The sequence below is a fragment of the Trichogramma pretiosum genome, unplaced genomic scaffold (genome assembly GCF_000599845.2).
Source record: "Trichogramma pretiosum strain Unisexual culture from Peru unplaced genomic scaffold, Tpre_2.0 scaffold74, whole genome shotgun sequence".
Classification (NCBI taxonomy): domain Eukaryota; kingdom Metazoa; phylum Arthropoda; class Insecta; order Hymenoptera; family Trichogrammatidae; genus Trichogramma; species Trichogramma pretiosum.
Genome location: NW_019641708.1, coordinates 442,337 through 465,848, shown reverse-complemented (window position 1 = coordinate 465,848; position 23,512 = coordinate 442,337). Strand labels below are relative to the sequence as shown.

The following is a 23,512-nucleotide window of genomic DNA, read 5'->3' as shown; positions in this document are numbered from 1 at the left end:
CGCGGCCGCAGCACATGGTTCACAAATTCGACGCGTTTGAATTTTGATACTACAAAATCAGAATGTAATAGAGATTTAGTGGAAATTCGATGATGCAAACATTTAATTTTTTACAGATGTAATTCTTAAAAAATTTGAAGCAAAAAATATTAGAATCAATCACAAAATTTAAAAACTTCGATAGGGTGTAATTTCACGTTTCATTTCAAAGACACTTGAAAATGCTCGGTAACAATAATTTTAACTTCTTTAAAATAAATCGATGTAATTTCCCTGCAAGGGCAAAGATAGTGTACTGGTAATTGAGACATAATGAATAAATCAATTTTCAAACCATTATGAACTTTATATTTTGTATATTTATCTTTTTTTATTACGTATTTTACGTAATGTGTTGAGGCCCATCGCATATGATGCGATGACGACCCATATACAACATAAAAACATTTTAAACTACATGGAATTGAGTGTTTTAAAATGTTACAAAATTATTTTATTCGAACTAAATACTGTAGAAAATTAAGCAATCATTGTCAATCAGAAGGATAAAAACGATGCTCTTGTTACATGTGTACGTTATTATGTTGAAAAGTATTTCGTGTACTTAATGAGGGAAAATTCTTATTTAAAATTTGCATTACAAATACTTTTCTTTACATTTTAACGTGTGTTAAGATTCTCATCTTAATTTTTATTTTACAATTTCGAACAAGGAAATATTTAAATCGAACTCTTAAATTATTTTAACATTTTTATATATAAGTTAATATTAATGAATGTATGGTGAATAAGTGATGAAATTTATATATGCTCAACCTCATCAAGCATTTTCATGAACTTGATGACTTTCTCAGTCGCCGCTATTCCACAGCTACTCACTTCATTCTGCAAGGGAAAACAATTTTTCGTTAATTTCAACTTTAAATTGATTTATCGGTAATTGAAATAAAACTATCGTTTCCATACCGATGCTGTGAGATTCATGAAGTTGAAGAATTTCTGTAGAACAAGAACCATTGTCGAGAATTTATTATCAGGTAGCTTCGATCGCACAACTTGAACATAGTCCTGAAAAAATTTAATTATTATCATTTACAATTCTACAATATTAATCTGCGGCACATTAAATATATTTCACATACATCGTTGTCCATGATCAAATATCCTAGTAAGAGTGCAACATAAGCTGCTATCAAAGTATGCTCCATGTGTCGACCAGCTTTTTGAAGTACTAAAAAAGAAAAAATTTGAATTCGTATGTATCTCGAAAGTAATATTCGCAATCAATAAATGTCTAAACGATTAATTACATTGTGCAACAGTTTCTTCAATGATATCTTCTCGGGACTTCGAAGCCGATGATTGAGGTGTACTTTGATCGGGTTCCTTTTTACCGTCTAAAATCGCATCTGTATTTTTTTCTTCTAAACGCGCTAACTCTTCTTGATTGAAGAAAAGGTCAATGAGTGCTTGAACTCCATAAGTTTGTTCTGAAAGAAATTAAGTTCAATAATAGAATAAATCCGATAACTTATAACTTCAATATATTCAACGATGCTATACCTTGACTACTCGGTGATTCATCGCAATTTATAATGTACTTCTTATTCTCTTCACTTTGCTCCGTCAAATTAATTAAAAATATCAATGCCAGCATTCTAACATCGAATCGTCTATCGTCTGGCAGATAAGGTGGAATATGCAATAGAAGCAATAAACTATTTCGTACGATATGATACTGAAAACCTATAGATCTTCTGCGCGTAGCTGAAATGATGATTTAAAAATTATTGTATGTTTTGATTTTCATTAAGTGCACAGAGCACTCGAAGTTTATAAAGATGAGATTGAAAACTTACATTGCTCTTTGAATCGATGTGTAAGATTAATGAACACTTTGATGATCGCTATCAAACATTCACGAATCACAACTCCACTCGACGCTTTATCGCTGGAGTTGTGAGTAGGGTACTTCTTCACTTCTTGTATACAAAGATCATACAGACTAGCTAATGTATTTTCTAATATACTATTGTCATAACTTAATAAATAAATTTGATTTTCTTCATTCATGTTAGTTACCTGTAAAATTGAATGATTGTTTTTAAAAACGTCGCACGCGAAATAAAATATCTTTCAATCCAATGAATTTTTAATACATACATTTTCCAACACTCTTAGACATCTATCAACTTTTCTTAACTTATCCAGTAGTTCTTCAGACCATATGTCATTTTCTACTTTCTTATTAAAAATAAAACTATAACACTCTGTAATAGTTTTCGTTATAAAATCTAAGCCGCCGAGCTTTCTCAGCTCCTCTTTGAACCATTCTCCGGCTCGCTTGGACGTAAGACTGAGTAATGTTTCCATAGCCAATTGTCCTACCTAAAAATTATTATTCAAAACAATTTCTCTTATTTCTGTATAAAACTCTTATTTTTACGCTACGTGAAGTAGGAATGGAGACTGAAGCAATCTGATAATTCAGAAGTCGACTTACTGTTATGTTATCGATATTTAGATGTTTTGCGTGTCCCTGGGATTGAATATCGGCACAGAGCTGCCTGACTCGTTCTTTATTTTTCAAGAGTTCGGCGTAGCTCAAGCCGCAGTCGTTCAGGGCATTTTTGTAACTCGCGTCCGAATCCAGAAGACTCAGCATCAACGACAAACAATCTCTATCCAAATCCATGGCGAGACGATCTTGGCTCAGCACGAACATAACTGTCGCTGTACACAAAGCTAAGCTCTGGAAAATTGAGAAATTCGATTGAAACTCCGAGATCGGGCGCGATCGATTACACACACACACACACACACACACACAAAAGTTCAATTAAAAATTAATCCTCACTTGATCGGCTTTGGCATCGTGCAGAGCTTTGAAGAACTTGGCAACGGTTCCGTGAGCTCTGACGTGCATCCGAAAGGCGGGGGCCATGCACTTGGTGGCCAATCTGATGGCCGACAGACACCGAGTGGCGTTCGGATTGTTCTCTCTGAGCGTGTCCAAAATGTACTCGACGTCGTCGTTGAATTCCTGAAATTCGCCGCTCTCTTGGATTTGATGGGCTTTCTTGACGTTTTTCACGACTGTGTAAAACTGCAAATTGAAAATAATAATGTTTATGCAATAGTATGACGAAAAATGTCTTTTTTCGCACATTTTTTAGTGCGCAAAAAGCGTTTTTGGACACTTGTGTGCGGTAAAATGCCCCATTTCGGACACGGGTGGGCGGTAAAACGCCGCATTTAAATGAACGTATTTTTCGCCTACTATTGCATAAAATTTTATATGCAATACGTGCCCAAAAACGCCTTTTGGGCACTTATTACATAAATAACTATTTACAACATTTATTCTTTTAGCGATTCTTCATTAACTTCTGATCAATAAAGTTTAGAAGCTTTCGTTACTTTTGCTGGTAGAATTTGCTCCAATAAATGACCATTTACTGCCATTCGATATAAGCAAAACACTACCTGGGTCAAGTGAGATACTGATGATTATGGCCTACGCCATAATGCACCCGACTCGCGGTATAATCACCCACGTATCGCCCACGCAACGTAAGGTAATCTTACTCACTTCTTTAGTTTTTTTGCCGGTGCCGCTCGTCGCTTCCGAGTACGACGTCGTCGAGCTCTCGGACTCTTGGAAATCCATGACGCTCATGGACGAGGCGTCGCCGCTCTGCTGATGCTCGCCGGACGGCAGCATCATGCCGCCGCTCTTGGTCGGCGGCATGCTCGTCAACGAGTCCATCATCATCGCGTCGGTCGCCGCGGCGTTGTCCTGCGACCCGGCCTTGCTCTCCTTGTCGCCGTCGCACCACTTGTGCTTGTACAGAGCTCGCCTCTTGTTGTTGCTCGACGTGCCGCCGGCGCAGCGGGTCTTGAAGATGCTGCCCTTCTTCAGCAGAGCCGGCTTCTCGAAGGTCTTGCTGCTGATGCTGCTGCTGCTGGTCAGCAGCGCGCTCGGGCCGTCCACCGACGACGGCTCTTGGGCCTCGATCCGAGCGTCGTTGGCGTTATTGGCGCCTTCGCTCTCGTCGCTGTCGGAGAACCAATCCTGCTCGGCTTCCTTCACTACGTTCGATTTTGGTTCGCTGATCGGTGCTGATGTTGGTTTGTTGTCGCTTTGATTCTGATATACGTTTTCGGGATATTTTTCTTCTACGGGCGCGACGGGCAAAGAATCGGGTTCATCGGTGTGCATAATTTGGTCTGACGTTAAATTGTCTACATTGAGCGGTGCGACGACCGATTCGGTTCTTTCGTTATTTGTAACTTGTTGAGGCAGTACCGGTGGTAAATTAGTTGGAACATCGTTCAACAAAGATTTAGAATTGTTATCTTCAATTTCACTCTTTGAAGGACGTTCTGGAATCTCTTTAATGTGTAATTTTGGATAATGAATTGTATCATTTGTTGCATAATCTTCATTTGCATCGCTGTAAGTTCTTTTTAAATTTAGTTTTTTAGGATATGCAGTTTCTGTACTAATTGTAAATTTAGTCTGATGTACATTAACATCGGTTTCTTGTACTTTCGTTCGACTTCTAGTTTTTCTTGGGGTATGATCTGTAACTTCGTCTCGGTTGTTAGTTGTTGTATTATTAGAACTAGAAGTCGGAGAAGAAACTTCTTCCGATGAACTATCCTTTGATATTTTAGCACCCACAAGCCTGGCAGTACCCTTGCAGATTCGTAAAACAATTGGAGGTTTTAAATTCTCTGAACTGGTTGATTGAAGAACATTTTTTTCTTCTGCCTGCTCCGGCTTTGTTTTTGGGTGGCTGTTACCACTGACCATTTCTACATCTGTTGTGGCAGGATTTGATTTTTTATCAGCATTAAGAGTCCCAGCTGCAGCAGCTGCAGCAGCTTGATTTCGACTCTTGAAAAACTTTTTTGGTTTGTTATCACTTATTTTTGTTGGTGCTGGTGTTGGTGCTGGTGGAGGTGCTGGTGCTGGTGGTTGAGCTTTCTTTTTAAACGAATTAGATTTTGGGACATCAAGTTTTTGTCGTTTTGTTCCATGAGATTTTCGACTCTCTCCAGCAGGTTTATCTGTAAAATAATAAAAAAAATTAGATAAAAACTTTTAAACTGATATCAATGTACTTAAGAAATATGTTCAATTGTCATATCCAATGAGGTATATTGATCAATTAATTTACTTTTATTCAAGCCGGCCAAGTTGTGTGAGAACTTATTAGCATGGGCAATAGAAATGAGTTGATGAATGATTTGATGAATGATTTAATGAATGAATTATTTGAATAAGTTAAGTGTCAAAGTATAGGTAAAATAATTTTCAGTAAATTTTATTTGTTATGCAGTAATTTATCAATTTAATTTAGCCATGGAAATTGTTGAAATTTCAAAGTTATGTCCTATCTAACTAAAAATGAATAACTTATTTTATCCGATGTATCATTATTCATTATCATCATCATTATATGACAAAAGAAAACAAGTGTCAAAAACATGTTTGTAAAGTATTAGATGAAATATTGCACACACTTAGTTGAAAAATTTATTTAAAAAATTAAGTTAATTCATTATACTTCGTGTTTCATAGAGTTACAAAATGTGGTTTGATGCATATCCGTTAATAAAAATACCAGAGAAATAACTAATTGGTTGTAATGGAATGAATCCTAACCAATGTAACAGTTGTGTTGTGAAACATAAATTCAGTTTATACATAAGTAGGTTAAGGATTATATTTCTTAAACTTGAATATCAATTTGATTAAATGTTGTAATTGGTGTTGTGATAAGAAAGAATGAAATGAAATTGAATGAAAATGGAATATGTACTGTACCATTTATGTTTGAACTTCGAATTGATGTAAAGGATGTTATTCCCCATTTACCAACAATACCAGCTGATTTAGAAACTGATGGCCTATTACTATTTTCACGGAATAGCTTTTCAAATTGGATATTTCCAGAAGCACCGACATTATTACCTTTGCGGTTTAATGATTTGTTATAACTTTTTGTTGACATTTTTACTCTGAGGAAAGTTATTTATCATGCTCTTGAAAACCTTTCCTGTAGTTGACTTAGACAATATAGAAATTGCCGCAGTTCATCACTTTTTGAGAATAGTTACATAATTTCAAAACAATTTTGTAAGTTTTGCACAAAAACAATAATCAAACACTATGTTTTGGAAACCATTGAGATTGTATTTTGAGAAACTTAACAGCACATAGTTCAAACACTTTTATCACATCGATGGAGAAAAAAAAATTATAATCCCCTTTCGAAGTTGAAAAATCCGTTTTTTGTAATGTTAAATTAGTTAATATACATCAATAAAAATACACTTGTGTGAAGACTGTAGTTTAATGCAGATACTATACCAATCTCCAAAAAAACAATGCCAACATCAGTTGAGGTTACGCTACAGTTCATGCTACTAAATTGAGATATTACTGCGAAGTGTTTGTCTGCAATTATGTGGTCCAAGAATTGCGTTTTGCGACAAGAATATAACAACTTTTAACATCATAAGTTACACGAATTTCTTAAATCCAATTAATGTCGCTTACTCCTGTTTGTTTAGTTATGCTTTTGCTTTTATACATAAAACTATTTTTTTTTGTTTAAAAAAAACAAAAATGAAAGATCTTCAATTGTTTTTATTAACATTATTTTTTTTAATAAAAAAATTGTTCTCTATCTGAACCAAGAAGAAAGTTGATTTATTTATTGTAAACTTGATATGCTCATCAAGAATTAAACTCATCAGCTCAAGTTTAAGTTTATAGTGAATTATTTTGTATACTTGCCAATCATCAAAAAAATTAGTAAAATTAAAGTAAATAAAATTTATCCACTTGCTGCACAAAAATTTATTTTGAAAACTCATTAAGAGAAAAAAAACTTCTATAAATTTATTCATATTCTGGAGAGAATACTATTTTTCGTAATTTTGACATGCACAAGTCAAATTGCGCAAGTTTCTTTGCGATCACTGCATTGCACGTCAGCCTAGAAAATAAATACAAGCGGCTTCATGCCTAACAATAATAACAATGATCATCACGATGTTGATTACAAGTCGAAGGCTTACGTGAAGGTTTCAATATTCAGACAATTGACAAATAAGAGTAACCGAATGCGTTTTGACATGTAGCACATTTTGATATTTTTACACATTATTACCAGTTATAAATAGTTTTTATTAGTTTTGAAGTTCACAAATATAGTTTTTTAATATGGCTACATCTAATAATGGAAATGGAAATGTGATTGATGAATTTGAGGAATCATTTCAGGTTAGATAATAAAATACAGTTATTAATTATTATGTTAAACATGCAATAGTTAATTGATAATGAACTAAAAATATTATTTCATTAATGGTGCTCTTAAAAACTTTTTATACAGTGGTTGTAATTATATCACAAATATTATATCTTTATTGATTCTCTTAATTGTTTTAAAAGTAATGATATTTCTTATGTCAAAAGAATTGTCAACGGTTCAATAATTTGACTAATGTTACATAGACTGCATTTTTTAGTAGTGTGCTATGCATAGATACTTTGAAATTTTAATTACATAGTTTTACAATTTATTACATAGTTCACAAATTTTCAAAAGTTTTTTAATAATGAAATATTTTCTTTGCACAATTTTATTACAGCAATATCTAAATCTTTTCACAAAAAATGAAGGATTTGAAAAACAAAAAGATTTAGAATTGCAACTGGATAAAGATGAATCAAAGTTGGAAGTTGATCAAGTATTTTTTCGATTTATTGATATGGCTCGCCAAGTAGAAGCATTTTTTTTACAAAGAAGATTCCTTTTATCAGTTTTAAAGCCAGAATTGCCAATAAAAGAGGAAATAATGGATTTAAAAACAGAAATATTTAGAAAAGAAGAAATGATCAAAAAACACCATGATAAAGTTGTAGTATGGCAAAATTTACTAGCTGAAATGCATGGATGGGCCCAACCAAATGGTAATTATTTTCAATTTACTTATTTTATGATTTTCTTTACACTTTTTAAAATAGTTTTTATTATGATAAAATATTGATTTAGGATCATCTTGTAATGTACCAAATATGAATCAACAAACAAATAGTGGCAACAATACTAATAATCAACATCATTATATGTCACAACCTATTCATTCTCAATCACCTATACAGCATCACGCACATTTACAAGTAAGTAAAGTATTAACTAATACATTTTTAGTTATTACTTCATGTTACCCATTGTGATCTGCATGTTATCCTTTAAATATTGAAACTTTGATCCTATAATAAATCTTATCAGAAAATATCATCGTAAGATTTATGGAGTATTTACCGCTGGAACGTAAGGCAAAATCGAATTTTCTTGCTTTATTGAGCAGTTCATCCTCAATAATTTTTTTTTGTTTCCTTAAAAATTAATGTAGATACCTACGTTTTTTTCTTCATAAATCGTTAAAATGAAAGAATTGCAAAGCCAGTCTAAAAATCAAATTTTCAATCCAGTTGTCTAAAACTTCTACTAAATATATTTCTGTATGCTCTACATGACAATTTTCATCTTGAAATTTGATGGTGTACCGTAGAGTCGTTTGAAGAAATTTCAGTAAAAGTTTCAAAAAACAGACTTCACCACCCCCTTATTGCTGTGAAATTTTCAGACAAATTTTTTGAAAGAATACCAATAATCCGAGTGGCTTCATCATGAGTCTCATGATATTCATTTATGTGGAGGAAAATTTTTCAGATTCTTACAAACCTACTTTTGCTTCTTTTCTTTCATTTTTTTATTACAATGATCTTACACAGTCATCGTGCTGTGGAAAACATTATACCAGTTTTCACGAACGAAGTACAGTAAATATCATTTTCACCTACCGATCTAGTAAAATAAGATGTTGCAGCAGAAAGCAACTCAGTTGTGTAGAGCGCTGAGTGCATTGATAAAGATGTTGATGAGATAGTTTAAAAAGTAAAAATAAAACTATGTAAGTACTTTAAGAGTAAATTAGACAAATTGAAACCCCGTAATTGGAACCCTTCAGGTCTAATCCTCATGAATTTAAAGAGGCTTTGAGTTAGATTTTATTTATTTAATTTTATTCTGTTTTTCTGAGATGATAATGAAAAAAGTATTTGAGTCATGAATTTTTATGTAAAATTATACGAAGAATACAAATTTTGTTGGCAAGAGTCTACTCGCTTGCTTCTGCAAAAGAAAGCTCGATTAAATAAATGTTTGAATTTTAAACACAATTAAGTTGATTCCAAATTTTCTTTAAATTGGTTGAAAATAAATGTTTTTCTAGACGCATGTCAAGATTTAAATTTGAACTAATTTTTATTCGCGTTACATTTAATTGAACAATAAATACAACAATTTAAAATTTTAAACATTTAATTGTTTCAGAATCAACAACCTCCTAATGCGTCGATGCAAATGAATCTTCAAGCTAATGGAGTCCCAACCATTCCTCAAAATGTCTTTGCTAATCAAGGAAATATGGGGCCGTCCAGAAATCCTGGTTTTGGACTTCCTGTTAACAATAGCAGCTCGCTTCAGGGACCATTAGCTTACTTAGAAAAAACTACGAGTAATATTGGCATGCCAGACAGAAGAAGTTGACGTGGAAGAGGGAGGGGACGTGGTAGAAGTCGTGGTAGAGGTCGTGGGAGAGGCAGAGGATCTGATTTATCATGTTTAAGTGAAATGGTCAGTACTTCAATGACCTCGCAATACATCCCGGCATCTGCATCGAACGTACCGACTGCTGTTATGTCCCTTCCCTCTGGTGATTCATTGTCTTAATTTAATTCTTTTTTTTTTTAATGTTTTACTAAGTGTAATTTTTTAGGGATAATTTAATTTATATTATTTTACTGCATTATAAATTATAAACATTGATAATGTGAATAAGTTTATATGTAATAAAGTCAAAGATTAATTTGAAATTCACTACATTTTTTTAATTTAAATTTTAGTTCAAAAAATCATTGAATACCGATCATATTTTATGTAATGATTTTTTTATAAAACAACCACTACCTTTAATTAAAACTTCATACCTAAAGTTAGAAAAGAAATAATAAAGCTACACCCCAATTATTTTTTATATTTTTAAGGTAGGAAATTTGTAAGAAACGATTTTCAATAGAAATTCATAAGAGAATCAACAGTTTTTTTATTTTTCTCCTAAACGTATATTTACATTTTTAATGCTATCTTTAAAACTAGAAAACAACTTATGATTTCGGTAACTTGTAAAGACCGCTCGAATAAAGAAGCTGGTGATCTTTGACTTTGTTATCGAGAAATTGCCTCAATTCGGCCAAGCTACATTCTACCGCACCCGTGCCTTGCGACGCGAACATCTTCAACATCTGATGAATCCGTTCGAGCGGCATCGAGTCCAGATTCGTGAGCATACCAACGATGTAAGACCAAAATATCTGAAGCTCCTCCTCTCTCTGGTCACTGACCGATGCCATGGCACTGTCGATGTCTTCGTCGTCCTCCATTATATTCTGCGTCAAATCGGTAAATTGTTTACTGTTATCCGGGTCGAGCTTATCGACGAGAACGAAGACGTCGTTGCTCGTTTCAATGAGCAGAGACTGAGACACCCAGTAGCCGATTTTTCTTCGCAAAACCGTAGTCGGAACGTGCATAACTTCGCTCAACTGGTCCAAGCTCCACTCGTTCTTGTCTTGAAAGTGTATGATTATGGTGGCGTGAATGGGCGAGACGTTCAGCGTCAGCTTTCTATCCTGCGTCTCGATCTCGAGATTGACGTTGCCGATGTGCGTCTTCCAGCAGATGCTTCTGTTGGCCTTGAACGATTCGAAGGCCAGCACGTACTTTTGCAGCTGCTGCTGCACCAGCGCGGGCAGCTCCAGCTTCCAATCCTCCTTGAAGGGTGGCCAAAACTGAGCCGACAGAATCAGGGCCGAGGTGTCGAAGGCTTTGTAGTGGCTCGTGTACGTTTGGTCGTTGTGGATGCTGTTGTTGATGTTCTGAGAGTCGCACAGATCTTTGATCATCACTTCGCAAGACAGCAGCTGCTGCTCGCCGAAACGCTCCTTCAGCAGTTGCAATTGACGATACTCCTTCTCGGTTTGGAAGTCGAGCTGCGACAGGAGGCGATCCGCCAGCAAACTGCGATACTCGTTGACGAATAGATCTTGGCTTCCGTACACGTTGACCAACATCGAGATCAAATCGGAATTTTCGTTTTTACTCATGACGGCGCTGTTCGGTTCCGCTTTGCACGGTGTGATTTTCGAATAAATTCCGAAGAGCGACGATTTCAAGTCGGATTTCAAATCGGTTTTCAGGTCGAATTCGTTTTCCGAATCGATCAAGTCCGGTTGCCAATTTTCCCAGTTTTCTTTTTTCGCCTGGGCAGAATTGTTACCGTCTTTTTGCGCGGCGTCGTTGCTCGACGACAGATCTTGATTGATGGGCTTGTTGCGCATTATTTCATTCGCGAGATTATTCGCGTTGGACTCGTTGAGTAAACCACTCACTACGCACCTGACGGTGTCTTCTCTGCCGCGCAGGTACAATTTTACCGGATCGGTTATTATTTCGAGCAGCGTACAGGTCGGATCCAATTGACGCAACGCCTTGATCGCCGATATGTACGTTGTGAGAATGTCCGGCGTACTGACTCCCGGATGCAGCAGTCTGGTTTTAACGTTGAATTGTAAATTGCTTATCAGATATTTTCTCAAATCGTTCTTCTTCAAGCAGACTCGCAGGTCGTCGAGGGCAGGTTGAGAATCTGGAAAAACTAGTATGATGTTGAACAATTGCTGTATTCTCACTCTCGTGTACGTCTCGTACAAGAAGTAACTCAGTTTCTGCTTGAACGTGCCTATGGCGTTGCGAATTTTATCCGGAAGGCCTGCCGTTTTGGAAGATCCACCGGTGTAAATTCTCACGAGCCAATTCATGACGACGGTATCGAGCCAATGTTCTAAATTACCGATCTGAGATTGATTAAAAGAATTGCAACTTACGGAAAAAACGTAGTTTTTTATGCGAATGTGAATCAATGAAGTTAATACGCTTCCGGACAGTCTTTCGAGTAAACCTAAGTCTATTAATTTTTCGTTAGTTTTATGAAATATGTTTACAATTACTTGACATCTGCAATTTTTTTTCTCTTGCTTACATCCTTCGCAAATGATTAATTCGTTATTCGTAGGAAAACCGCATGGCTGTTGCAAGGCTTCAATATTACAAAATACATTGAACGCAGTCTTATAAAATTGTTCTATAATTATTGTATGCTGTAAAGGTATTTGACTCAAAATCGTGCCCTGAATGTAATGTCTAACGTGTGTGATTAATCGATCACTTTTGAATTCGCAATGATGAACACATGAAATAGATTCTTTGAGTCGATCGACAACGGAAATAAATTTTTTTGAATTCTCATAAAGTTCATCAACTGAATCGGTAAAATCTTGGAATCCTTCTTTAGAGTCCTTATTTATAGAATTATTAAATTTTGACCAAAATTGAGGGACCACGCGTATTCTAACTAGTTTTTCTATTTTCATCATTAGCAAGCTGAAAGGACACATTTTACAACCATTTGTTTGACTGTTTATCAGGTTATCACTGCTGATATTTTCAAGCACCTCACGAAAGATTCTGTCTATACATTGATCCATTTTTACGGCATTACCACTTGCATTTTCCATGATGAATATTAATTTTCGGTTCAATTCAATTTAACATTGGTAAGACCTGAAACAATTAAAATTAATTTTTATTAATTTCATAAAGGCATATTTTTGTATTGATTTAGCAATGAAATAATTTTGTATTATTTTATAATTCATTCATTGTAATAAGGATACTATTCTCAAGATCCACGGGTGCCACGCGATACCACGGGTGAGACGATTGAACTCATATAGGTCACTTTTATACAGTACTTTTATGACTTGAATTTCGGCAAAATTATATCATTAAATTTTCACGGTGAAATACTAAAAAATGAGCCTGAGGCGAACATTTGAAGCTTACACCTCAAAAAACATGGTGTACATGATAACTTATGATAGAATGGTCGGAAAGAAATAAACCAAAGTTTTTTTTTTTTAAGTTTATACATGATTCCGGAGGTAGGGGCGTCGAGTTTCCTCAATTATTTTAATTTTGTTAAATTTGGTGTCAACTTGAAGTCAAAAAATTGAAAAAAAAATCGAAAAAGTATGTGTGATCGAAAAGAAAATATATCTAGTAAAATGCAACTAAAAGAAGTGTGTGAAATTTCAGAACGATCGGTTCAGTAGTTTTGCAGTTATGATATACACCGTCTCAATAATTGCGATTGTTCAGGAAGATTTTGATGCAAAAAAAACGTAAATTTTATCGAATCTCCTTACATCGTCTATGCCGGGTCTATGCAATCGACGGACATCATCTAGGATATTTCAAGTATTTATGACACTTCCTAAGCACGCGATGATAATAATATCAATACGCATTGATGATATATTTTGTCGAGAATAAGAACAAATATTGTTTGTACTAAAACCTAAATTATTTACAACAATCATGGAGTTTTTCAAAACTGTTAAAAATTTCTGTGCAGAGCAAATTTTTTTCCTTTTCTATAAATCATGAGAAATAATATCAATATATTTACAATATAAAAAATCATTACACAGCTCTACAAAAAAAAAAAAATTTTCAAATCCACCGACCGGACCTAGTGGACTTTATGTTTTTGGGGTCGCTGAATCCGAATCCGGGGTCGGTTTTTCAAGGTTGGCTCATTTTAGAGGTCATTTGAAGGTCAAATAATAGGAAAAAGGTAAAAAATCTGGAAAAATTCATACATGGGTTTTTGAGGATGCTGAATCCAAATCCGAGGTCGGATGACCTTTAGGAGGTCACTTTCAAGGTCATTTGAAGGTCAAACTACAAGAATTCAATGAAAATATCCGAAAAAATCACCCTTTTGATTTGAGGGTCGCTCATTCTGAATCAGAGGTCATTTTGACTGAATCCGGCCTTGTAAAGGTCATTTGAAGGTTATTTTAGGGTCAGATCACGAAAAAAGCTTAAAAAAATCTGAAAATACTCATTCAGAGGTTTTTAAGGATGCTGAACTCAAATCTGAAGTCAGATGACCTCTAGGAAGTCACCTTCAAGGTCATTTCAATGTTAAATTTATTTAATGCGATAAAATATTGGAAGAAAATTGTGCTTAGTTATTTAAAACTGAATTAATTTTTTAGTCTAAGACATTTAGCGAGCTCACATTCTGGGATAGAGCTGCTTTTTTCCCTACTTAATAAATATAATACATTTTTTCTAAGCTATTTCCCCGCAGTAAAGCAACCAAAAAAATCTCTTCATTTTTTAACAATCAATTTTTACTTCCGTTATTATAAAATTTACCTTAATTTTGTTGACAGCTTCAGGTAAATTTTTTATAGGACTTCTTTATATGTGAATATAATATAGGCTATTTTATTTTTTACTATAGAATTGGGTCACAAAATTTGAAAAATTCTTCATCAATGGATTTTTCTTCGATTAAAACGAATGCATTTTAAAATTTTGTGAAACAATGTCTGAGAGTGTAAAAATAAATTCACTATAAGTATATCCTTATGACAAAGTAGAGATGAACCAGGTGGATTGGCATGGGGAGTGAATTGACAAATCGGCATATTTTTTCATATTAATGCACCGTTTTCGTTCGTGATATTGATATGGAGAAATATGCAGTTCTGTTAACCTACTCTCATTCTGACACACTTTTTTCTTTTCTAGTTTTTACCTGCTGCCTCGATAAGTTTGATGTCGGTGAAATGAAATGTAATATGTCTTATAAACTGCATTTCTTACATAACCATTCAGATGAGTTTCCGGATAACTGTGGTGATTTTAGTGACGAGCATGGAGAACGATTCTATCAAGACATGAAAAGTATGGAGCAGCGGTATCAATTAGGTCGATAGGATGTTTCGATGATGACTGATTACTGCTGGATGTTAAAGAGAGAGAGTCAAAATGAGAAAGGCAAAAAACGCAAACGAAAACCATTACGCCGTTCGTTCGAAGAAAAAAAGATGCGTTGCGAAAAAAAAGTAAAAACGCATGCAAAATTAAAAATATTTTCTTAATTTTTCACTTCCTTGTATTAATTTAAAGTTTAAATGACCTTCAAATGACCTTTACAAGGCCGGATACAGTCAAAATGACCTCTGATTCAGAATGAGCGACCCTCAAAACAAAAGGGTGATTTTTTCGGATATTTTCATTGAATTCTTGTAGTTTGACCTTCAAAAGACCTTCAAATTGACCTCCTGAAGGTCATCCGACCTCGGATTTGGATTCGGCATTCTCAAAAACCCATGTATGAATTTTTTCAGATTTTTTACCCTTTTCCAATTATTTGACCTTCAAATGACCTCTAAAATGAGCCAACCTTGAAAAACCGACCGCGGATTCGGATTCAGCGACCCCGAAAACATAAAGTCCACTAGGTCCGTTCGGTGGATTTGAAAATTTTTTTTTTTTTGTAGAGCTGTGTTATTATTTAGTTGTTAATTTACCCTATAAAGATTTCCCCCTCTCTCACTGTAGATATTCTTTCAAAGCCTCCGCCTGTGTATGTAAATGGTAGCGCGTGTACATACTCAAGAGTCAGTATACGTTCAAACACCGAACCAAGAACATCTTCGAATATCGAATTTATCTCAATCGAGTGAAGAAGTGAAAGTTTAATTTCGACCATTGTTCGGTACAGTCTCTATGTATGGATCGTAGCGCATTGAAAGCCAGTAGAAATTAAAACGTGGAAGAGCGACAACGTCTTCGAATATCGGAGTTATCTCATCGAGTGATTTTTTGGAAAAGGGAAAGTTCAACCATGTGCTCTGTATAGTGTCTATATACATCGTAGTGCATTCAAAGTCAGTACATTTCGAGGCACAGAAGTGAGAACATCTTCCAACATCGCATCGACCGCTCCTCGTGATTTTAGTGAAATTGATATCTCGTCGCTTGAACCACGTGCTCGTTATTTCCGTACACGTTACACTGACGAAGTGTAGGAAGTAAAAAAATCTCTCATTGCTTCAACCACGCCACGTGTTTTTAGTGAGAAGAAAAAATATCTTCAATTATAATTGTGATTGTGAATTGCCTTTGAGTGCACAAAAAAAATGTCCGACTTGGAAAGATTGATCTGTGCACGAGAATATGTCAATTTGAACATCCAAAGCTCTAGAATCAAATTTGTCTGTGAACTTGAATCCATAATTAGAGATTGGAAATGCGAACTTCCTGACCTGCGGGACATTTTTGAACCCGAACAAATTGAATGTCTTATGTTAGATTTCGAACATTGTGAAAGTTTCAACTATCAAAGAGAAAAAAGTTTAATTGAATTTGTAGCTCGTACCGGGTACAAAGACAAGCCCAAATTTGATGAAGACGACAAGCCACTGTTGCGTCGTACCACACCTTTACATCATGCGACTCGGAAGAATCGAAGCTACTTAATTCCTCATCTTTTTAAAATCTACGACAGATATGACGTGAACTACACCGACGAAGATGGCTTGACGCATTTCCATGTGGCCTGTAAATTCGGCGAAGTCGAAATCGTCCAGAAATTTCTCGAGCTTGGTAAGGTTGATCCCAATCTTCTCTGGCCAAAAACAGGTGACTCACCCCTGCATTTGGCCTATGAGAGGAAAGTGATCGAATTACTATTATAAGAAAAGGTTCCGATCCGAATTCGGTTAACAAAGAAGAATTGACACCTCTGCTGAATGTTTTCAAGGCTGAAAACGCTGAATTGGCGAAGATATTCTTAGAAATAAACGACGAAATTGGGCAGACGGTGCAAATCGATGTCCGCGACAAGTTGGGCAATACACCGTTGCATTTGGCTGTAGCAATTCAGAACAAAAAGGCAGTCGAATTGCTGTTGAGAAGAGGTGCGGATCCAAATTTGGGCAATGCAGAGGGATTGACTCCGCTACATTTGATTTTCCAGAGATACCGCGAAGGGAACTTGGCAGAGATATGTTTCGAAATTAGCAAAAAAGTTGGTAAACTAGTACCGGTTGATGTCCGAGACAGTAAGGGTCGGACACTGCTGCAATCGGCTGTGGTGAATCTTTTGCCAAATTTGCTTTGTGTACTTTTGAAAAATGGCGTCGATCTTTCGAGCTTCGTTTTCCCTACCGAGCAAGACTTCGACGAACATTTCGAATCATATAAACTGCACAAGTCACAAAACCAATTTATGTATTATGAACGCTTAAGAAGTGGATTTAAATTGCAAGTTATGTCTGACGCTTTTGACGTCATTTTTCAGTTAGAGAAAAATGGATACGAACTGGAACGAAGCGACGCATTGACGATCATGAAATTGTTCGATAAACTGGAATTATTCGAAATGTCAGAGGATCTTGACAAACGTTGGTATAGCGACGAGAATTTCGTAAGAGTAGCAAAAAAGACACCGATAAATACGACTCTATCGTTCTACGACTTAATACAATTACCACTCGACAAAGCGGCGAGAATATTCAAATATATGAACTACAAGCTGACGCGACGAATTTTAAATTTCGACGGTAAAAAAGATCAGGCTCAGGACGCAGCTCATACGAAATTGGGCACGATACTGTTGAGACAATTTCTACAGTCCTGGGCACTGGATCCATTCTTTGTGATGATACGCGGACGGATGCCGCGTGAGAACTGCGAAGTGATACTTGGAAAATTAACTAATCGAGATTTATATAATATTTGCTTGGGGGCTACAGGCAAAAGTTATGAGGAGAGTGAAGATTTTGTTAACAATTTTTTAACAAAAAGTAATAACAAAAAACAAAAGGTTTGTTAGAGCTGAAAAAGCTCCAAAAAAGCTACAAGATTGTGTATAGCGAAGACTATAAAGATTTTTTTTCAGTATTATGATGAAATAAAGAAAATAAGTAAAATAAATAATGATCAATTGTATATTTACTTGGCAGTGTTTTTACTGTTTGATAATATTTAATTTAATATAGTATATAGTCCATATTAATCTTGAATAAATGAATTATTAAAATGAATTTCTATTTTTTTTTATTGACTAAACACACGATAATTTGAAATGAAAAAACTCAAATTTTTTTTTTCATTACCACCAGTTCTTATGCATAGACTAAAGTGATCATTACAGGATTGGTTGTTGTATCAAGACAAAATATTTCGTTATACTATCAGATAAGACAGAATTTTCAAACGGAGATATTTTTTTTGTACAAATAGCAAAGCCAAAGAAATAGGCCTGTAATTGAATAAAACACCAATTAGATTATTTCAGAAGAAAAATTTGTTTAAATGATTTTAGGATTTTGAAGGAGTGCAAAAGTTAATATTCAAGAGATGGATTTAACATTTTTTTTCCTGTAAAATTATTTAATTCAATTTGAAAAAAATTTCTTGTTAATTTCCAATTTAATTGTATTGAGAATAGGTAAATAGGAATATAGATAAAGAATACAAGTATATAAAATAATGATTTTGATAATAACTTTTTGATAGTATCATTTTGATAATATCATTGTGATAACATTTTTTTAGCGACTATTTAAACATATAAAATTCAATTACCAAAATAAGAGTTTTAAAATTGAGATACAGCGCAATACCTATAAATGCATTACATATAGTACTTCATAAAAATTAACTTTATATTTATGTACTTTTCACAGCAGAATGCTTCAATATATGTTTATTATTAAATCGCAATAAAGAAAATATATTCTGTCTAATCATTGTCTCAACAGAGTTAAAATAAAAATTAATTTAAGTTTTGTAACTATTTGCGACTTTTTATTTAAGATAAAGGCAGACATGCAAAAAAGTATTATTTACCATTCATTTTCAATGTCAAATTTAATTCACTACAAATTGTCAGTCTTCAGTCTTAATTGTTAGATAGTTCAAAGATGTTTATTATTGTGAAATGAATAGCTTCAATATTAAAAAAAATATTTTAATAAAACGTAAAAGTTACCTTTGGCAGATGTTATAATGTTGTGACATTAATTATTGAATTCAGTATCATTATATGCAGTCTCTGAACAAAGATTTGATGAAAACAGTTTATGTGTATAACTGATAAAATTGGGTTTTTTACTGTTTATTATTGAAATTTTCTTTGGAGCACAATTCCTCACATTAAATAATGCAATTGGTAGCAAAATGTTTTCACAGTATTTAAGTAACTCTAAACCTAAAACTCAATGGCTCGTACCAGTGTTTATGTTGTGCAAACCCGGCGTAGGTTATGAAAATAATGTTAATTTACACTTCACACAGTAGAGGTCATCGAATCTGCAGTTTCAAACTTCCAAGAACCGTCGCCAAATCTCAAGCCTGTCCGATAAAAAGGTTTAAATTGCACCCCTTATTTAAAGAAAAAAAATATAGGGGTGTAAATTTAAAACTTCATCTTTTGTAAACATTATAAAATTATTTTTGATGTTTTTGTAGATTTTTAAAATAAAGATGAATGAAGAATAACACACTTTGTGACCAAATCTCCATCCAAAATTCAAATATCGTGAAACAATACTGAATAAATTCGATTGCGGGTCCCATTTAAATAAAATGCTTTACTTATAATAATTGAACAATTTTCAGTTAATAGCTTCAGACTAAATCATTTTGATGCAACTTTCGGTAAGTCAATTGATTTCAAACTCTATAGATGTAGGCCATTTTTAGATTATTTTCATCAAGAAATTAGATCCATTTCAGTATTGTATAGCTTGAAGTTTAATAGCTACTCAAAATGATAATCACATATAAAATTGATATTTGGCAACGCTTTAGTTTTACCTAAACCAGGTATTTAATTTCAATTAAATAAGATGACAAAAAGGTAACTTTAATCATTTGGAAATATTAAAATCTCATTTGTGATAGGTTTACATTTAAATTTATTATTTATTTAAATTAAATCAAGAAGAAATTATAAATAATGATTTATAAATACTTTATTATTGAATTATTTGAATTTCATTTAATATCTAATAAGGAAACTAAGAAGCAATGATTTCAAATGGTATTGCGTATTCGGTAGATGATTACAGAAAAGTAGATGCTAAAAAGTTGATTAGCAAAACTTCCACCGATTGCCGCATTCGTTACACAATACAAATGTAGTCATAGGTTCGTCGGCCGATCTTGTCTGCACTTGATTATAAGTGCAATTTCGTTTTTTACATTTACCACATTTCAATAAATCTGTCTTTGTTCCTTGCACTTGAGCAAGTTGGGCGTCATTGATAGCTTCTTTCTTGAATTTGTCTCTCAACTGTTTGATTTCGTCGCTTGCCATTTCTTCGGCCGTCATTGTTGCTAATCTAGCGGGTGTGATAGCGCCAACAATGAAATTTGTTCTTAGCGTCGGATTTTTCGAGTCTCTCAAGTTTGCAACGCGGCTTCTGACCTGAGGAAAATTAATAATGTTAACAAAAAATATATTTTGATTATAAATAAATGAAAAAACTTGATTGAATTTTACAAATTCAAAATTATTCTTCTACAGTTTACAGATTTTAGTGCATTTCACCCATGTTTGAAAATTGCAATATTACATGATAAAATAAATAAAGTTCAAGAGCTACAGATTTATAAAAGTAAATGTGTTGACAATTTTGAGCCTTAAGCAATTCTCTTTAGAATATTGTGATGGTAAAATACTTTGTAATGAATATTTGTAAAACTTACTCTATTTCTGTACTTGTTATCAGTATTTTTGAACTCCGCAAATATAGCATCTTCGAGATCTTCAGCTAATTCTTCTGCACTAGCACATCCATCCATTGATACTCCATCAACTTTTAAAGCTGAAGCAAGAAGCTCTCTGCATTTGAGTCGAACAGCATCTGTTGTTGAGGGTGGTGGATAGCAAGAAGTTTTTTTTGAATTTTTGGGACTTTTGTCATCTTTATTTTTGTTTGAGTCGTCTGTTTTTTCATTTTTATTTTCAGGTTCTTCTTTGCTTTTTTCTGATTTTGATTCGCTTTTCTTTTTACTTCCAAATGAATTTATTTCTTTAGAGTCTTTTGGTCCTGAAAAAAGTTTAATCACAGGTTGTTTATGAGTATGCAGTTTTTAAAGCAAATCTGCTTTTTAGAGAGAGTAGAAGTTGAAATGTCTGTTGTTGAAATAAATTTGTGAATGTTGAAAAGTTGATTATAACTCATGTTTTGAAAATAAAGAAAGTTATAAAGAAAATTATTTAGACTCTTACCAGATAAAAACTTTTTCCAATTTTTGATCAATACTTTGGATAATGATATTACTTCCTCATCCCTACTACATTTTCGCAAAGCATTGACTGTCATGCCAATTCGAGTCTTTTGAAGGAGCTCTAAATTAACAGGTAGTTTTTGTAGTATCTTCAATAACTCAAGAGCTTGATCATGAGCCTGCAAAGATAAACCAAATTTTAAATATGAAATGTAAATTTTTAAATCTTAAAAAGTACGCTACATAGATAAGAAAAAATTCTACTATGAAAGGAGAAAAAACCATTTATAAAGTATTCATCTTTGAATAATTTGTTAATTGAAGTGACTTTGAAATATCATTTATTACTAACAGAGTAGTAAATCCTTATTAATTTTTACATCTAATATTAAAAACCTCTGTGACACTCTGGTTTTCTTAATTTTTATGGGACCAGGGACCACCATTTTTATGGGATTATTATGAAAAATATTTAACAGAAATCTCAGAAAAAAGGTTTAAAAAAGTTCAATTTTACTCTGGATTTGATATCTTCTTCAACAATTAAATTAACTACAGTTAATTGTCAATGAACTTCAATGTGAAACACATGCTAATAATCACTGATGCACTTAGAAAAATGTATCTTAAGAAATGAGCACTATTTTTTGTACAGAGATGTGCTGTGATCATATTTATTTGAGAATTAAAAATATTTGAAATATAAATGGTTTTGTCTATGTTTAATACATTTAAAATGGAACTCTATTTTGATTTAAAATGGAACTCTATTTTGATTTAAAATGGAACTCTATGGAATTTTATTTTGATTATGATTTTGTAAAATTTAAAAAAATTTAATTTTGTATAATCTTACTTGATCTATGGAATCGCAAGAAATAATAAACACATTTTTTTTCCAAAAATGATGAAGTTTTTATAGAAAAATAAGCAGCATTAAAAAATGCATACAATTCATAATTGTAAATTTATTTTTCTCCAACTCGGAAAAGGAAAAAAGTGCTTTGTAGTATTGACGATTGTATATATATTATCTGTGACGGAATGGAAAGTACAAAATGTATGAGTTAATACTATTAAGTGAGTGAATATGAAGACTATTCAATGAAAATATTTAGTAATTATTCATGCATTTTATTATATTTGATAAAAATAAAAATGTTTTAATTTTACTTTTACAAAATGATGATATAAGCTGTAGATATTTTGAATTATGAAGTTTACTTATTCATCTTCTATGCCGTTTGTATAACTTAAATTTATACTCAGAGAAATACATATAATCATGTCAAGTTATGTCAAGTAATCTAAAAAAATAGAATTTATGTGTATTATCAACAACACACTCAATGAGATGGTTTGGTGTACTATAACCATGTGCAAAGATTTGAAAGAAATATAGTCAATTGAAATGAAATAACTCTCTGAGCAGTACAAGTATTAACAATGGTCAAATTTCTCATTAATTACACAAAATTTTGTCAAAGTAAAATTAACTCTCAACTCTTTGCATACCACTTCACTTCCATCAGTCATCTTGGTTAATTTTTTTTGAATTCTCAAAACTTCTTCCTCTGGATTCATATTGTGTTTTTTACTTTGTATCAACGGTATGGAAGTTATTAAAAAATGCCAAATGTTATGTTATTTAGTAAAATGAGCGAAGTCGAAGTGTTAGTTATCAAAATAAAAGGTTGTCGGCTGCAAATCGGAGATTTATCAAAGTTTTAAGCGACTATTTGTTGTACTCCTGTGCCCAAAGAAGACGCTTTATCGAACTGTATTCGTTATGTTGCGGGCCGATGTCCGTCAATTGAACGCTTATTGTCGTGTCAGGGGATAAATAATGAAACTTCTTTGGGAACTCGGAACGAGCGTGCGGAACAACAAGTTGCGGATTCGAGAGACGCCTCACCTTCCTCGTCCTTGAGCTTAAAAGTACGTTAAAATATGTAAATTGTTTTGTTATGACTCGAAATAACGAAATTAAATCCCTTAAATATTCAAGAGAACATAAAAATGAAAATTTAAGTCATTAATTTTGAAAGAATATTTGATCCAATTCATTGCAACGAATTGATATAAACAAAAAACGAATTTATTTAATTTTTTAATCAAATTTTTATGTACTAATAATAATACAATTGAACTTTATGATTTGAAAATTGCAATGAATCCTTCATTCATCTTTAGTACAC

At 33.4% G+C, this 23,512-nt stretch overlaps 4 protein-coding genes across 6 annotated transcripts; 1 reads left to right on the top strand and 3 right to left on the bottom strand.

The window, feature by feature from the left end:
* Nucleotides 1-339: 339 nt before the first annotated feature.
* On the bottom strand, nt 340-6,419 carry LOC106659535 (protein wings apart-like). 2 transcript variants are annotated; one of them, XM_023463128.1, is made up of 11 exons: nt 5,984-6,419; nt 3,593-5,076; nt 2,858-3,106; nt 2,504-2,752; nt 2,164-2,388; nt 1,860-2,082; nt 1,564-1,767; nt 1,311-1,490; nt 1,143-1,231; nt 967-1,068; nt 340-885 (listed from the first exon to the last, which is right to left on the bottom strand). In XM_023463128.1, exons 1-11 carry the CDS (start codon nt 6,021-6,023, stop codon nt 802-804), a joined length of 3,129 nt encoding a protein of 1,042 aa, XP_023318896.1. In that variant the 5' UTR covers nt 6,024-6,419; the 3' UTR covers nt 340-801. The 2 variants fall into 2 exon arrangements, with proteins under 2 accessions (XP_023318896.1, XP_014237608.1); XM_014382122.2 differs by having other exon boundaries at nt 5,837-6,418.
* A 664-nt stretch (nt 6,420-7,083) lies between these two features.
* On the top strand, nt 7,084-9,968 carry LOC106659560 (mediator of RNA polymerase II transcription subunit 28). Its single transcript, XM_014382158.2, has 4 exons — nt 7,084-7,300; nt 7,672-7,993; nt 8,076-8,203; nt 9,423-9,968. Exons 1-4 carry the CDS (start codon nt 7,241-7,243, stop codon nt 9,636-9,638), a joined length of 726 nt encoding a protein of 241 aa, XP_014237644.1. The 5' UTR covers nt 7,084-7,240; the 3' UTR covers nt 9,639-9,968.
* A 225-nt stretch (nt 9,969-10,193) lies between these two features.
* Nucleotides 10,194-19,349, bottom strand: LOC106659543 (anaphase-promoting complex subunit 2). The gene is made up of 2 exons (XM_014382136.2): nt 19,069-19,349; nt 10,194-12,770 (listed from the first exon to the last, which is right to left on the bottom strand). The coding sequence occupies exon 2, from the start codon at nt 12,722-12,724 to the stop codon at nt 10,256-10,258; it is 2,469 nt and encodes an 822-aa protein (XP_014237622.1). The 5' UTR covers nt 12,725-12,770; nt 19,069-19,349; the 3' UTR covers nt 10,194-10,255.
* Nucleotides 19,350-20,055: 706 nt separating this feature from the next.
* LOC106659552 (transcription elongation factor S-II) lies at nt 20,056-23,119 on the bottom strand. 2 transcript variants are annotated; one of them, XM_014382147.2, is made up of 4 exons: nt 22,171-22,195; nt 21,316-21,493; nt 20,790-21,133; nt 20,056-20,508 (listed from the first exon to the last, which is right to left on the bottom strand). In XM_014382147.2, the coding sequence occupies exons 2-4, from the start codon at nt 21,407-21,409 to the stop codon at nt 20,173-20,175; spliced, it is 774 nt and encodes a 257-aa protein (XP_014237633.1). In that variant the 5' UTR covers nt 21,410-21,493; nt 22,171-22,195; the 3' UTR covers nt 20,056-20,172. The 2 variants fall into 2 exon arrangements, with proteins under 2 accessions (XP_014237633.1, XP_014237632.1); XM_014382146.2 differs by lacking the exon at nt 22,171-22,195 and adding an exon at nt 22,830-23,119 and having other exon boundaries at nt 20,057-20,508.
* Between the last annotated feature and the right edge of the window lie 393 nt (nt 23,120-23,512).